At 41.0% G+C, this 13,653-nt stretch overlaps 2 protein-coding genes across 3 annotated transcripts; one reads left to right on the forward strand and one right to left on the reverse strand.

Moving 5' to 3' along the window:
* The first annotated feature begins 385 nt into the window (after positions 1-385).
* Positions 386-9,235, forward strand: etnppl (ethanolamine-phosphate phospho-lyase). Of its 2 annotated transcripts, none has more exons than XM_034569531.1 (13): positions 386-533; positions 1,227-1,345; positions 1,707-1,866; positions 3,166-3,240; positions 3,433-3,526; positions 4,819-4,935; positions 5,897-5,979; positions 6,217-6,442; positions 6,845-6,999; positions 7,390-7,479; positions 8,204-8,334; positions 8,500-8,570; positions 8,751-9,235. In XM_034569531.1, exons 1-13 carry the CDS (start codon positions 472-474, stop codon positions 8,925-8,927), a joined length of 1,560 nt encoding a protein of 519 aa, XP_034425422.1. In that variant the 5' UTR covers positions 386-471; the 3' UTR covers positions 8,928-9,235. The 2 variants fall into 2 exon arrangements, with proteins under 2 accessions (XP_034425422.1, XP_034425421.1); XM_034569530.1 differs by having other exon boundaries at positions 8,500-8,564; positions 8,737-9,235.
* A 993-nt stretch (positions 9,236-10,228) lies between these two features.
* On the reverse strand, positions 10,229-12,662 carry ostc (oligosaccharyltransferase complex subunit). Its single transcript, XM_034569561.1, has 4 exons — positions 12,419-12,662; positions 11,574-11,667; positions 10,935-11,132; positions 10,229-10,829 (listed from the first exon to the last, which is right to left on the reverse strand). Exons 1-4 carry the CDS (start codon positions 12,555-12,557, stop codon positions 10,811-10,813), a joined length of 450 nt encoding a protein of 149 aa, XP_034425452.1. The 5' UTR covers positions 12,558-12,662; the 3' UTR covers positions 10,229-10,810.
* Between the last annotated feature and the right edge of the window lie 991 nt (positions 12,663-13,653).

Consider the following 13,653-nt stretch of genomic DNA (forward strand, 5'->3'; position numbering starts at 1 on the left):
GTAATTGGTGGAATTTACGACACACATGTTGTAGTTTAAATATTTGAATTAAGTTGTCTAACCCCTCTACTTAAAGTCCTGCAATCAAAATGTTAAATAAAAAAAAGAAATGACAAAGGTTGTAGAAGAACACTTTTAAAATACTGGTACCACAAAAATAATAAATGTACTTTGTTTATTCCACTATTGGAATAAATTCAAGTAAAATGGAAATACTCTGGTATTTTAAAATGGGACTTCAGTAAATATACTTCAAATACAGCTGAAACAACACAGTGTGCAGTTCTTCCTCAAACAGCTGCACAACACCTGTCGAAACGCCAGTCCTCACACATCACTGCGCGCGCGGCACCTGTCACAGCTGGAAAATGCTGGGTGGCGCGAGTGTGTGCGTGTGTGTGTGCAAATAAAGCCGTGTGGGGTGGTATCACCTCTTCATTCAGCAGTGACGAGCAGCTGGACAACATCAGCATGGCCGCTGCGGTGATATTCGAGAAAAGTAGGACGATAGACCTGCGGAAGAAGCACATCGGGTAAGATGAGTGACATGAATTGCTGCACCACAACGACCATGCCGGCTCCGAAGTTAGTTAGGCTCCGTCTAAGTGCTGAAAAACAACTTTATTTAGGCTACGGTCTGTCTTCTAGACTTCCTCCAGAGACGCAGTTATGTCACACTTGAAGTTTGTTTTGTTGCAATTTTGTTGCAGATCAAACCAAATATATATTTCTTTATGTAAATTCATTTGTAGCTAAGCAGATAATTCAGTTATTTTTATATACACTGTTATATACCTCTTAATCTGCAAGCAGCAGTAATCATTTATTTGTGTATTATATGTAACATAGTCAATGCATATGTGTATATGCATATGCATACTATATTGCAGATACATATGTGTATATGTGTATTATATCACAGATAACATTGACTATATATATATATATGTATGTATGTATGTATATATGTATATGTATGTATATATATATATTATATATATTATATATTATGTATATATATATTATGTTGCAGACACGTATATTATATTTCAAATACATGTGTTTTTTGTACTGCTGTATACAATTGTTCTGTTGTGCCCTTGACTCATTACATTCTTTTTTACGATGTCATCAGAACTATATGCAACTATACCCTACAATGATACACTACACACACACACACACACACACACACACAGACGTCACTGACTCTAGCTCCTCCGCAGGCCGTCTTGCAAGATCTTCTTCAGCCATGACCCGATCAAGATTGTCCGAGCCAAAGGCCAATACATGCATGATGAAAATGGGTGTCGCTACTTGGATTGCATCAACAATGTGGCTCATGGTAAACAAACGCACACATGCACGCACATGAAGATGCACAAAACTATGTATCACCTGAAACACAAGATAAGAGTTTAAGAGCATAAGGGGTTATGCTGCCATTCAAATGTGGAAGCAAAGCGAGAGGTGTTGTAATAAAGCTGTCATGTTCTGAGTGCACGCCTTGCAGACGGGGACGGGAATCGTAAAAGCTGATGTCACCACATTCAACAGCCTTTAATTTCAGCTCATGGCATCCAGTTGTGATCTTTTAATCTGAGTTGTCATGGCCCGCTGTCATTTGACATCACTGTAAAGCGTGTCATCCCGACACTGCGGACCAATTCTAACCCTGTGTGCGACTTCTCTTCCTTCTCCCTCAGTGGGCCACTGTCACCCGGACGTGGTGCAGGCGGGAGCTCGGCAGATGGAGCAGCTCAACACCAACTCACGTTTCTTGCACGACAACCTCGTATTGTACGCGCAGAGGCTGCAGGCCACATTGCCTGACAAGCTGTCTGTGTGCTATTTTGTCAACTCCGGGTATGTCTGCCTTACTTTCTGCCACTCCCTTATCAACAAAGATAACATCAAAGAACTTGAGCCATTCTTTTTTTTTTAATTCTTAGGCGTGGATCAGTGAGGTTAAGAGAAGGAACAGTGCAGATAAAGTCCCATATTGGCACTGGACTATCCCAGAGAGCAGCAATAAAGGTTGTTCTGACGTTGTGAGATAAGAGGGTAGAGTCCAAACAGGTACGGCCATCAGGCTGTAATCAAACAAGTGACACTTAAAGGTGGAAAAAGATTCTAGATTTATCATTTTAATCAAAGCATCTTGAAAATCTAAAAGTGACTGTCCAGCATCAGTGTTCCTGGTTGTTTTCTTCACTGCAACCTTACTGCAATGCATGTTCAGCATTCTGAGCACTGACACAAACAAATCATCACACTGGACCATTGACACCACTTGCTGCAGCTCTGCAGTGTGAACAGGAATGATCTGGTTTAAGTTAATAATGGTACTCATAAAAATCCATATGCACTCAACACGAGACACAGTATCCATTAGTCATAGGGGAATAAATAACCTGACAAAACAAAGGAAAGGGTTAACGAAGGGGTGGACATCCCTGAGATTCCACACTGTGCGCATACCTCTGCTAAGGCTAACGCCCTATTTTGCCATGAATACTGCATCTGCACGTTTATCTCCCAGACCTCCCGCAAAAGCTCATAGAAATTGGTTCCAATTTTTGAGAAATCCTGCTGACAAACAAACAAACGGCATTGAAAACTTCCTTGATGGAGGTAACAAGAGGGAAAACTATGGCTGTAAAGTGCCTAGACAACTTGGCTGGCGTGCACACCTCAGCTCAAGCCAGCACGTCTGGGATGATGTAGCACACATCATCACCGTCACCCCCCCCCCCACACACACACATCCATATTGCCAGCTCATGAGATTCCTGTTTGCAGAGCTAACTTGTTAATGTGCCAGAGGTAGATTTCGCCTTTTAAATCACAAGTTACCATATAATAATTCACAATTGTAACAAAAAAGAGCAGAACAGGCTCATTCTCCGCTGAAGGTCAGATACCTACAGCTCCTTTTAGAGTTGATATTTAAGTAGGTTTCATGGTTTAAACTCTTGAATGAATAAGTTTTTAACTCTTATTTTTTTACTAAGAAATAGGTCATCATCTCTTGTGCCCATCTTGTGGTCAGTAAAGAAAACACGAAACTGGGTCTGACGTCGGAGCGATATATAAGCGGCCTCTGCTGTGTATTTTGTGGTGACTGAGTAACTCAGAGTAACCCTTGCCCCTTTTGAACCTCAGCTCTGAAGCCAATGACCTGGCCCTTCGACTAGCATGGCAGTACAGAGGCCACAAAGACATCATCACGTTGGAAAAGTAAGTGCTGCTGCTGCCCCGTCACTGTTGGGGAAGAAACGATATCCCCTGGTGCTGCACCAGACGAGCAAAATTAAAGCACATAAATGACAAGGAGCTGTGAGAGTCCTTTTGTCATTGTAGTACTAATTTTATTGTTGTTACAGTCGAGGGAACAGGCTGATTCTGGTCCTGTGTTGTGTTTGTTTGCAGTGCTTACCATGGCCACCTCTCATCGCTCATCGACATCAGTCCCTACAAGTTCCACCAGCTGTCAGATGCTGAACACAATCCATTTGTCCATTTGGTGAGTGCTTTTTTTCTTCTCTCGCCCGTTTGCCTGTGTGCACACCATCAAAACTCCATGACTCAACTTGCTCTACCGGGCTGTGGCAGGCAGTTGAGTTGCCTGGATGTGGACACAAGTGTGTGTGTGTGGGTTTCAAAAATGGGAAGATTGAGCAGAGCAAGATGAAAACGGGAAGAATTTTGAAGGGAGGCCAAGGTTAAAGTTTTACACACCCATTCTTAACCACAGAGGACAGATAGGAGTGGCAAGACAGGTAGGAAAGGCAGGTTATTACCAAATAGCCAAATCCTGCCTATGTCTACTAACGTCATATACGTGTGTAAACCTGAATTATCTTTCCCTCCTATATTTGACTGCACCATTTTCTTTCTCCATATGAGAACATTAAAGAAACTCTACCATCCACATTCTGCTCCGGTCCTTTAGATCAGTGGTGTAGTTTGACATGTCGACCTGTGGAACACCAGGCTCTTGTGTTACAAGCCAATGCTGAGGCAGCCCAGTGGTGCAGGTGACTTGGCTTGCTTGTTTTATTCATCATCACAGACACGAAGAAATCGAGCAGTGGTTCCAATGTCGACAGTTGAGGTCTTTGCTTACCCCCTTAACAAAACTCTTGACTCCCTGGAATTTACTCAACAGCTGTCAAACCAGCTATGTACTTTCATCACCTACAGTATGTGCACGTGAATGTGGATGGACGAGAACGGCCAGAATGTTAACCAGATGTGGGACCAGATAAACTCACTAGACAGATCATTTCCAGGATATGATGTTACATTCGTGCTGCAGAAACTTTATTCATTTCATTAAACACAATGTGAGAACACTGGAATATTTAAAGACAGATTTTTGGGCTGTTAACCTTTGATCTGATCATTTCTGTGCAGTTTTTATAAACGTTTTGCATGTTCCGATCAAATCATCACTATTGTTGTAAAGCTACAACAAATGTTTTAAAAAAAAGGCTTTTGGTGCGAATCATTGATGGGAAATAAAGATGGACGACGTGTCTCAACTTTCTTCCACTGTACAAAAGTGAAGCCAAAATATCCTGCACACAGAATCGAGGTCCCGCTGCTACATCGTCTATCTTTATATACAGACTACGGTTGAAGTCATGTACTTTGTTGTTGTTTGGCGCCTCCATTTCCATCCTGCAATGCATTTTGTGAACACTAATGACAACTTTTGAGAAGATCGTACATAAACACTGACCTTTAAATTAATTTGATGTCCCTTTTTTAAGAAACTATTGGAATAAGGCTTTGTTCTTGCTTCCTAAACAGGCTTCGAGCCCAGATGTGTACAGAGGCAAATACAGGGCAGACCACGCTGATCCTGCAACAGCATATGCAGATGAGGTCAAAGATATAATCGAGAAAGTTCACAAGAAAGGAGGCAAGGTAAAGTGTGTGTCTCATATTGTTCTGCTATCAGTTCATGCACTGCATGAATAAACACAGACACTCTTTATCGTTTTCTTTCTTAAGAATAACCTGTTTCCTCGGGAGATGGCTCCGGATTACAATAAGCCAAATGCAATGTTATACAACTGGTATGCCGAATGTGTTGTTGTGCACAAAGGATTGAGATGGAGGGTGTGCACGATTTAAGTTGATCACTGATCTAATTTCGCCAATACAAGACAATCAGAAAAATGTCACAGTGACGTCAGAAAAAAATATTTAAAGATTTAAAATGTCACATACAGTATACTCAAGCAACTTTATCAGTTTGGAATTCCATGGCAGGTTCCTTGTTACCCACGTCTTGTACGGGCGCTCATTTGATTTTCCTACTTAACTATTTTCCCTTTTCTCTCCTCTTTCACCTCCTCTCACTGTTCTCAGGTTCAGGCCAAGGACTCTCTCTCTTTTAGGGTCAAACACCAGATCTCAAATACATGTGTAGCGGACTCTGTGTCCAAACTTGTCGGCCTTTAATCCAATGGTTAAAAGCGCAACACCGAGGGTATGTCCATGCATCCAGCGGCGAGGGGGACATGCTGTCCGCACAGAGATTACACAGCATACGTTTAGCAGTTTGTAATGGATGTTTGTGCAGATGATGCAACCACAGGAGGAGGCCTATATTTTTTTTTAAACGACAGGGCGATATGGGTGTGTTATTAAATGTCACATCCTGGTGATCTTGTTTCAAGTGAGTACACAACTTTTAATTTTTCACCACTGTGAGCCTGAGTAACATGCGTTCTCTCTCTCTTTGTTCACTGCGCACCTAATTACTGAAACAACACTTATTGGGAGGGTCATCAACAAGCCAGAGAGTCCAGGACTCCTCCACTTAACCTGTTTATCTGGTTCTGTATTGACAGACCTGATCTGTTTTTTCTCTCCTGCACAGATTGCTGCTTTTATTGCTGAGTCATTGCAGAGTTGTGGTGGGCAGGTTATTCCCCCCATGGGCTATTTCCAGCAAGTGTCAAAGTAAGAGATGCATTCATGTTTGAAGAGTATTTGTAGACTCGTCTCACGGAACTGTAACACATGGGCTCATGCAAATTATGCTCTGACCGCAAAGTATGTTCAACACGTACATGATGCAAACAACAACAAAATGATGGACACTAATTTCGACCAGCTGCACCAGGATGCCTGTTTGATGGGTCGTGTATTTTTAAAATAAGATAAAAGAGCTGTTGCCGTTTCGCGGCCCCTCCACAGACACGTCCGTGAGGCGGGGGGTCTCATCATCGCCGACGAGGTCCAGGTGGGCTTTGGGCGCGTCGGCACCCACTTCTGGGCCTTCCAGCTTCAGGGAGACGACTACGTGCCCGACATCGTCACCATGGGGAAGCCCATCGGCAACGGCCACCCCATGTCCTGCGTGGTGACGACCAAAGAGGTGGCGGAGGCCTTCATGACGTCCGGAATGGAGTATTTCAACACGGTAAGAAACTGGAATCTGTGAAAACGACAACAGCAGAGAACACACGTGATCTTTGCTCTTTGTCCCACATTGACGAGAAATGACACTGACCCGACCTCATCCTTGACATTAAGTCCATGTTCATATTTGCAAAGTGTATCGACTCAAACAATGCAGCAAGCTCAGATCTCTCTTTCTTCATATTGACTGTGTTTTCAGTCAGTTTGTGGCAGTTTTCCAGAGTTACACTTTGTCTGTTTGGTTTTGTTATCACTTAAACACACAAAAAAATAGTATGCTGACATATAAAATGTGTGATATATTAAATGAATCAAACTGCATATTGGTCTGTTTCTCATGATGCATGACCTCCCTGTGCGAGCCTAACCTTTGGTGTGCTCTGTCCTCCTTTAAATTTCTCAGTTTGGCGGTAACCCAGTGTCGTGCGCCATCGGCCTGGCCGTCCTCGACGTGATCGAGAAGGAGGATCTCCAGGGTAATGCGCTACGTGTGGGCCGATACCTGATAAATTTGCTGCAACAGCAGAAAGAAAAGCATCCACTGATCGGAGATGTCAGGTTTGTAAACAAACACACACACACACACACACACATGTTTTGTGCACGTCGTGTAAAGCTGAGGTCAGGAGGTTTGTAAATGTTCCTGTGAATCCTGGACCAAAATGCAGTCAAGTGATATAACAATGAAACATTCAGCTGTTCTTTTAATGAAGTATTATACTGCACGTCCCAGTGACTGTTGGTAAATATAGTGAAGTGACTAACAGCTGCCATCATCATCTAACAAACGTAAAACTCATAAATCACTTTTGCAAAAATCAATATCTCTATAAACAATGGGTTGATATCAGTAAAAAGTGCTTCATTTTTGGTTTATATCATCATGATCCAGAAAAGGGTTTTGGCAAAGAATGAAGCTGAGTGCATTTTTTGTGTCCCATCGTGCAGAGGCTGTGGCCTTTTTGTCGGGGTGGAGCTCGTGAGGGACAGGTTGAAGCTCACTCCTGCTACAGCAGAGGCTCAAGAGGTCATATATAAGTAAGTGTAAGAGTATATGGGAGCTCACGTTAAAGTTCGGCGTCATGAAGAACAACGTATTAAGCAGCATTTCAACCAGGAGAGGCTTTCACTCGGCACCATTCTCTAATCTAAAAGCTCCACTGGTGTTATGATCAGGTCTGCTACACCTGTCATTACTTTTCAATCAAGACTTTTCTGTTTGTCGCAGAAGTCAGGACTCACATCATAGAGTACTCTGTCTGCCATTTTTCTTTCATTCAGCATATGCTCAGTGAATGATGGTATACACTACTAAGTTAGTGACCATTGGTTGTAAACTACTCTCCCAGTGCATTGTGGGATACAATGAGTCCACTATATAGGGTATAATCATTCTCACAGCACCACAAAATGGCAAATTCTATATATAGTCACAATACAGTTCACTAGATTGTCACTATATAGTTACTAATTATATAGTGGCTAGATAGGAAATCGCCTTGTAGTGAACTATACACTATATATCCTACAAATTACTATATAATGACTATATAGTGAGCAGTTAATGATTTCGGACACAACCTTTCTTTTATTCATTTTACTTTATTGTTCAGATGTTTTGTCGCATAGGTGGAATCAGCAACACTTACAAAAGCTGCATCAGTTCAAGTGTGCTGATTGGCTGATTGTGACATCAATATTATTAGTTCTACCTGTGCTTTTCCTCAACTAGTGCAAAAATGATTCATATATATTGTTCCAGGCTGAAGGAAGACTACATCCTCCTGAGTGCTGACGGACCTCATCGCAATGTGCTCAAATTTAAACCCCCCATGTGCTTCACCATGGCGGACGCTGACCTGGTTGTGGAGAAAATCGACCACATTCTCACGGGTACTTGACATTTCCTCATTCGTTTCTTTCTCCGCGGTGTCGCACAGGACGCCGTTGCCAGAATGTGTTGTCGTCTCTCTGGCTCGTGCATTTTTTATATAGTCCGAGGTGTGTAATGGCTAGAAGAGCTCTTGCTCATGTGTGTTACTGTGTCTGTGTTTCCAGAGCTTGAGGCAGCTTTAGGTTTGAAGTTGTCGACCACGGTGAACACAGAGAATGAATGTAGAAAGGTAAGTGTGACTTTGCAGCATCCAAACACATTTTCTTTACTCTCCAAAAAACGCCTATTATCACCTCTTTGCATGTAAAGTGCAAATACATAATACTCAGTTTTGTGCTTTTCCACAAAAAGTGCAAAGAATCTCTACATTTCTCATTTTTGTTCACACCTTTTCTGTTCAGGATTCTATGTCAAGCTGCCGACCGATGAGAACGGACACCGTTATCGCAGCGGTTTAGTTCACAGCAGAGGAGGCAGTCTGCAACAAACCAAACACCTCGCGTATATGCAGCACTTCGTTAAACAACTGATTACAGATGTTATAGATTCCGGAGGTGACAGAATTCTGTGGAAAAGGTTATTTAGCCTTTGAGAAATGTATTTTTTTATGTTAATGATGTTCTGAATGTCTTTGAGATTGCAGTGTCCTCTCAGGTATATTTTAGGAGTCAAGCTACTTATTCAGCTCAGCACATTGAATATAGTTTTACTGTGGTACAACAACTTTATTGTGTCAGAAATCATGCTACATGAAATGTATTTTGCATAATTTTTTTATTTTTGGCCACAATTATTTGACCGTGAAGGGATTCGTGATTTTAAAAAATGTACTTTGTGTGTAAAACATGTGATGGAGTCTCAGTGTGGCTTTTGCATTAAAACACAGCTTATCTCATTGTGGACATTGGTCACTGTTGCTGTTGACCCGCAATGGAAATGTTTATGGTGACCTCTGCCTTCCAGGAGGGTCGGCTTGAATCAAGTGTAAACTAGTACTTCTGAGTATTATGTATCTTATTCCGCTCCCCCTCGGCTAAATAAACACGGTCACCACTGTTTGACCAGTCTGCAACTATTTATCTAAGTTCCCATGTTCTTCATTAACAGAGAATGGACGTGGTTCCAAAAAGCTAACAATTTGTTATTTGCGTGCTGGAGTGCTCGGTCCCCTTTTCTCCTGCTGCTCAGAGTCAATAAATGTGACATCGTCCGTGTTTGGTGTCGATAAAAGAACCAAGATCTGCCTCAGAGTTGATCTCAGGGTTAATTCTCCATACAAAAGGAGAGGAGCAAGTGAACCACTCAGTGTGTATATTTTGATAAAGACAAGTTTTAATTGTCTTTCCACATTAGAAAACAAGATAAACATTAGTATTATTATAGTAGTAATATTAGAGTGTTTGTCAAACAAGTCTTTATTGTATATACGATATAAGCTCCTTTTAAATGTGTATTTGATGAGAACATGATGCGAGTACTTCCCTGTTGTATTTTAGCTGTGTAGATACTGTACTTCATATACACAACATGCAGTGTTAATCCAAACCTTAACAACTGTACACAACAATCTGTGAATCAGATTTGTATCTGTATCTGAGAACCCAGTCATTTCTACTGTGAGTTTATAACAACCTCTAAAATCCTTGGCCTTCATTTGAATGTGGCCAAAATCTGAATCTTTAAGGCTCTTGTATCTTGTTGATGGGACTTGCTGGATCAATGACGCCACCTTCTGGAAGGATAATGACGCTGTTTTTGTGGAAACCAAGCAAGCAGACCATAGATCAGCTTAGCTTTATATCCCTCACAACGGCTGAAGTCATGATACTCTGCCTCCAGTGTTTGTAGCAGAAATGGATGTTTCTGATAAAAGTATGACAGTCATAGCAAAGAGCTCTGAAAAGGAAGATTTATTTCTCAACCTGGTACAAAACAAATGTATCTGTGACGGGTTAAAGGCTTTCTTAATGACTTCTTGACAACTACACACAACTTTGACATTATTCAGAACCCTCTCTGAACTATTCACATAGATTTTAAAACAATGGCTCCATCCCAACAGTGTCCAGTAACTTCCTCTGTCTTCTCCAGTGCATGTGATCCACTGCAAAGTACTTTTAACTTCTCCCAAAGGAAAAATTAAATGCTAGATTCAGTAAAATTGGGAAAAGGTGATGTTCCAGCACCATGTGGTAAAATAGGTGTGCATTCAGGTTAGATCTAACAATACAGGAAGAGGTCTGCTATGAATCTGTTGCATTAACTTGTTGAGAAAAGAGGAGGAAGTCACTGCACACTAACGAGACATAGCCAGCGTGAGTCAGTGCAGCTGGGAGGAATTTCTTCAGCAAGGTCAGTGCTTTCAGTCAGGTTGAGTTTATCTATAATTTTAGCTGAATCTCTGTTGAGCCCCCAAATGTCGAATGTCATCCGTCCAATCCGAATTCTTTGTTGAAGTGTGGTATGTGTGTGTCTTTAGCCCATGAGGTATCCTCTGAAAAGACAAAAAAACAAACTTGTAAAGACCAGGAAATGACAACGACAAACATCTGGCAGTTCAGACGAGTAGAACTCAAAGACCAAACATGTTCAAACTTACGGCAACTTCATGCGCATGAAAACTCTGGCCATGAAGAAGCTGAGGAGGACACTGACAAAGCCAATGAAGAGCAACAGGAAGCGGTTGAGTTTGGGAATGTTGGGCGCATTGGAGCGGTCCAGGATTATGAAGCCCAGCCCTCCCATCGTGAAGAGGAAGCTGGAGGCCAGTCCCTCCATAATATACTGGCCATTTACCCTGCAAAACAAAGTTGTGGCTGCGTTAGCTCCGCTTAATTCATACCAATTTATGTGCTGTAAATATGTTGAGATCATCAGACAGTATATAAAGATGGACAAAGCATCTCTGCTTTCTCCCACTATCCAGTAATCAAGCCAAAATATCCCAGATATGAATGCTAATAGACCTGTTTGACCCATCGTGGGTCGTTCTGAGCAATCGATTATGTAGCATGAAACAAATAATTAGACAATCAGACAAAATACAAAATGACAGAAACCATCTTTGGGAAAAAAATGTGTTGATGTGTACTAGGACTGTTTAAGGCAGGGTTTATGACCTTTACTACAGCCAGCCACCAGAGGGTAATCAAGACGCTTTGGCTTCACTTTTGGGACTCTGTCATGTCGTCCATCTTCATGTACAGCAAATGGTTGAGATGTGTGAGGAGTATCATACCTGTATGCCAAAAAGGCAACTGGTCGCTGGTGTCCATGCTCGTCCGTCATTGAACCCACACTGGGCGGCTCAACAATAACATCGTAGATGATACCTACAGTGAGATAAGGGTTTTGATTAGGCGTCAATCAGACCACAGCGCAACTTCCTGTTTTCAATCGGCTTTGGCCTACCTGAGGAGATAAGGCTCTCAGAGTCAGTAACTTCTATTAAATCACTTCTTAAAACACATTTTTATAGACTAGCTTTCACGTGATGGTGTTTTTACTTGTTTTCTTTAAACCTTTTATTTTACTTGTTCATTTATTCTCATTGTCATATAACTGCTTTTATGTGACAAAGCTATATATTTATTCATTAAAATTTAAACACGAGGTAGTATTTCAGACCACCTAAACCTCCTTATCACCTTGCATCCTGCTGATTGTGATTTCTTATATTTACTTTTCTTGATTTAGTGGCACAGCACTTTGTAATTTCAGTTTTTAAAAAAGTTCTTTATAAATAAAGTTTATCATCATTATTATTATAATGTTCAACATGACAACAGAGCGATAAATCGATCTTGAGATTGTGTTCAACTACAATCGATGAACAGTATTCACTTGTCAAGCACAGATGCCATCACATCTGGTTCTAACTTAGCTAGAAAGCTGTTGTTAGCATACGTGCTAGCGCTAACGTTAGCAAGCTCATTAACAAACACAACCAATGCAAACAGTATCTGACGTGATGATCTATCATTTATCAGCAGCACATGAAAGAACACTGGTAGTTAATGTAATGCTAACAGATTTAGCTATAGCCAGCTAGCCGCGAGAGGTTAGCTTAGCTCGTTCGTTTACCTCCTGTGATGAGAAAGTAGGACACGATAACGATCGCGTACACGGTCATGGCTGACGGCATGTGCAGCCACGATGGTTTCTTCAGTTTAACGTTGGGACACTCGAGCACAGAGAACGGCAAACTGTATAAAGTCTCCATGTTTGTACTAAAACTGTCGCTGCACCACAGCTGCTGATGCTGTTGCTAACGTGACGTCCAACCAGCGGCTCTGTTGACGTGTCCCGGAAGTATATGCTGTATTTTTCTTTCTTTCTTTCTTTCTTTCTTCTTCTTCTTCTTCTTCTTCTTCTTCTTGTTTAATGGCGGGTGGCACCTAGCGTTAAAGGTGCATTACCGCCACCTACTATGCTGGAGTGCGGGTCAGAGTGTTTGGTCGGCGGAAATACATAAATACAAAAAAATAAATAAACACATAAAGACAACTTAAACTTAAATCCTCTTCATTAATCCAGTTTCTTTTAAAAACTCAAAAAATACTTACTATTTAATATTAATATTAATATACTATATATATATTCTTCAAAGCTCTTCTATTGGCTCCACATTCAGACCCTTTGAGACATCTCATTACATTAGGAACTATTTAGTATTTTTTTCTCCATCTTATTTATATACACATTCCAAGTCAGCTTTGTGTCAAATATTGAAACGTGCTTACCTGCTCTAACTGTTCCCCATACATTTTTAAACCAGCCTCTCTTATCTTTTTCTAGAAAATATCATTAATTTTGTTTGTTCCACTGAAAACCTAAATCTCCATATGACCATTTCTCTACCATCCTGATTATATTTTGTATCTTCCCTTGGATTAATGTTACATTTTTACCCCTTTTCCATAAAAACACATAATGATCTTTCTATATCAGAACCTATGTCTGAGTACACATCATTAATCCTGATGGAAATAATTATTGGGCTGATCACACTGCCCTGAATTTCTGCAAGCGTCTCAAACATTATTTCTGCCTTGTCTTCATTTGTTATTGCTGTTTTCTCTCCAACTTTTAATATTGGGTATTGCCACTCTCTTCGGATTCCCCTCATCTTTTTGATCATTCCCCATACATTGTTTATAGGAGTTGATCTGCCTATTTTGCTACTGAACTCTCTCCAACATTCTCTCTTTTCTTTCTTCACAACTTTGCCTGTTTCTCTTTATATTCAATTATCCTTGTTAAATTGTGGGTTCTCTTTACTTCTTTAAAAACTCTGTTTCTTTCTTTAATGGTTCTAC

The sequence above is a fragment of the Hippoglossus hippoglossus genome, chromosome 18 (assembly GCF_009819705.1).
Source record: "Hippoglossus hippoglossus isolate fHipHip1 chromosome 18, fHipHip1.pri, whole genome shotgun sequence".
Lineage (NCBI taxonomy): Eukaryota > Metazoa > Chordata > Actinopteri > Pleuronectiformes > Pleuronectidae > Hippoglossus > Hippoglossus hippoglossus.

Coding starts and splice junctions, on each gene's coding strand:
- etnppl (XM_034569531.1), top strand. CDS start 472: ATGGCCGCTGCGGTGATATTCGAGAAAAGTAGGACGATAGACCTGCGG. Junction 4,936..5,896: donor TTCACAAGAAAGGAGGCAAG/GTAAAGTGTGTG, acceptor TCTCCTGCACAG/ATTGCTGCTTTTATTGCTGA. Junction 8,571..8,750: donor ATGAATGTAGAAAGGTAAGT/GTGACTTTGCAG, acceptor TTCTATGTCAAG/CTGCCGACCGATGAGAACGG.
- ostc (XM_034569561.1), bottom strand. CDS start 12,557: ATGGAGACTTTATACAGTTTGCCGTTCTCTGTGCTCGAGTGTCCCAAC. Junction 11,668..12,418: donor CTACTTTCTCATCACAGGAG/GTAAACGAACGA, acceptor ATCTCACTGTAG/GTATCATCTACGATGTTATT. Junction 11,133..11,573: donor GTTGCCTTTTTGGCATACAG/GTATGATACTCC, acceptor TTTGTTTTGCAG/GGTAAATGGCCAGTATATTA.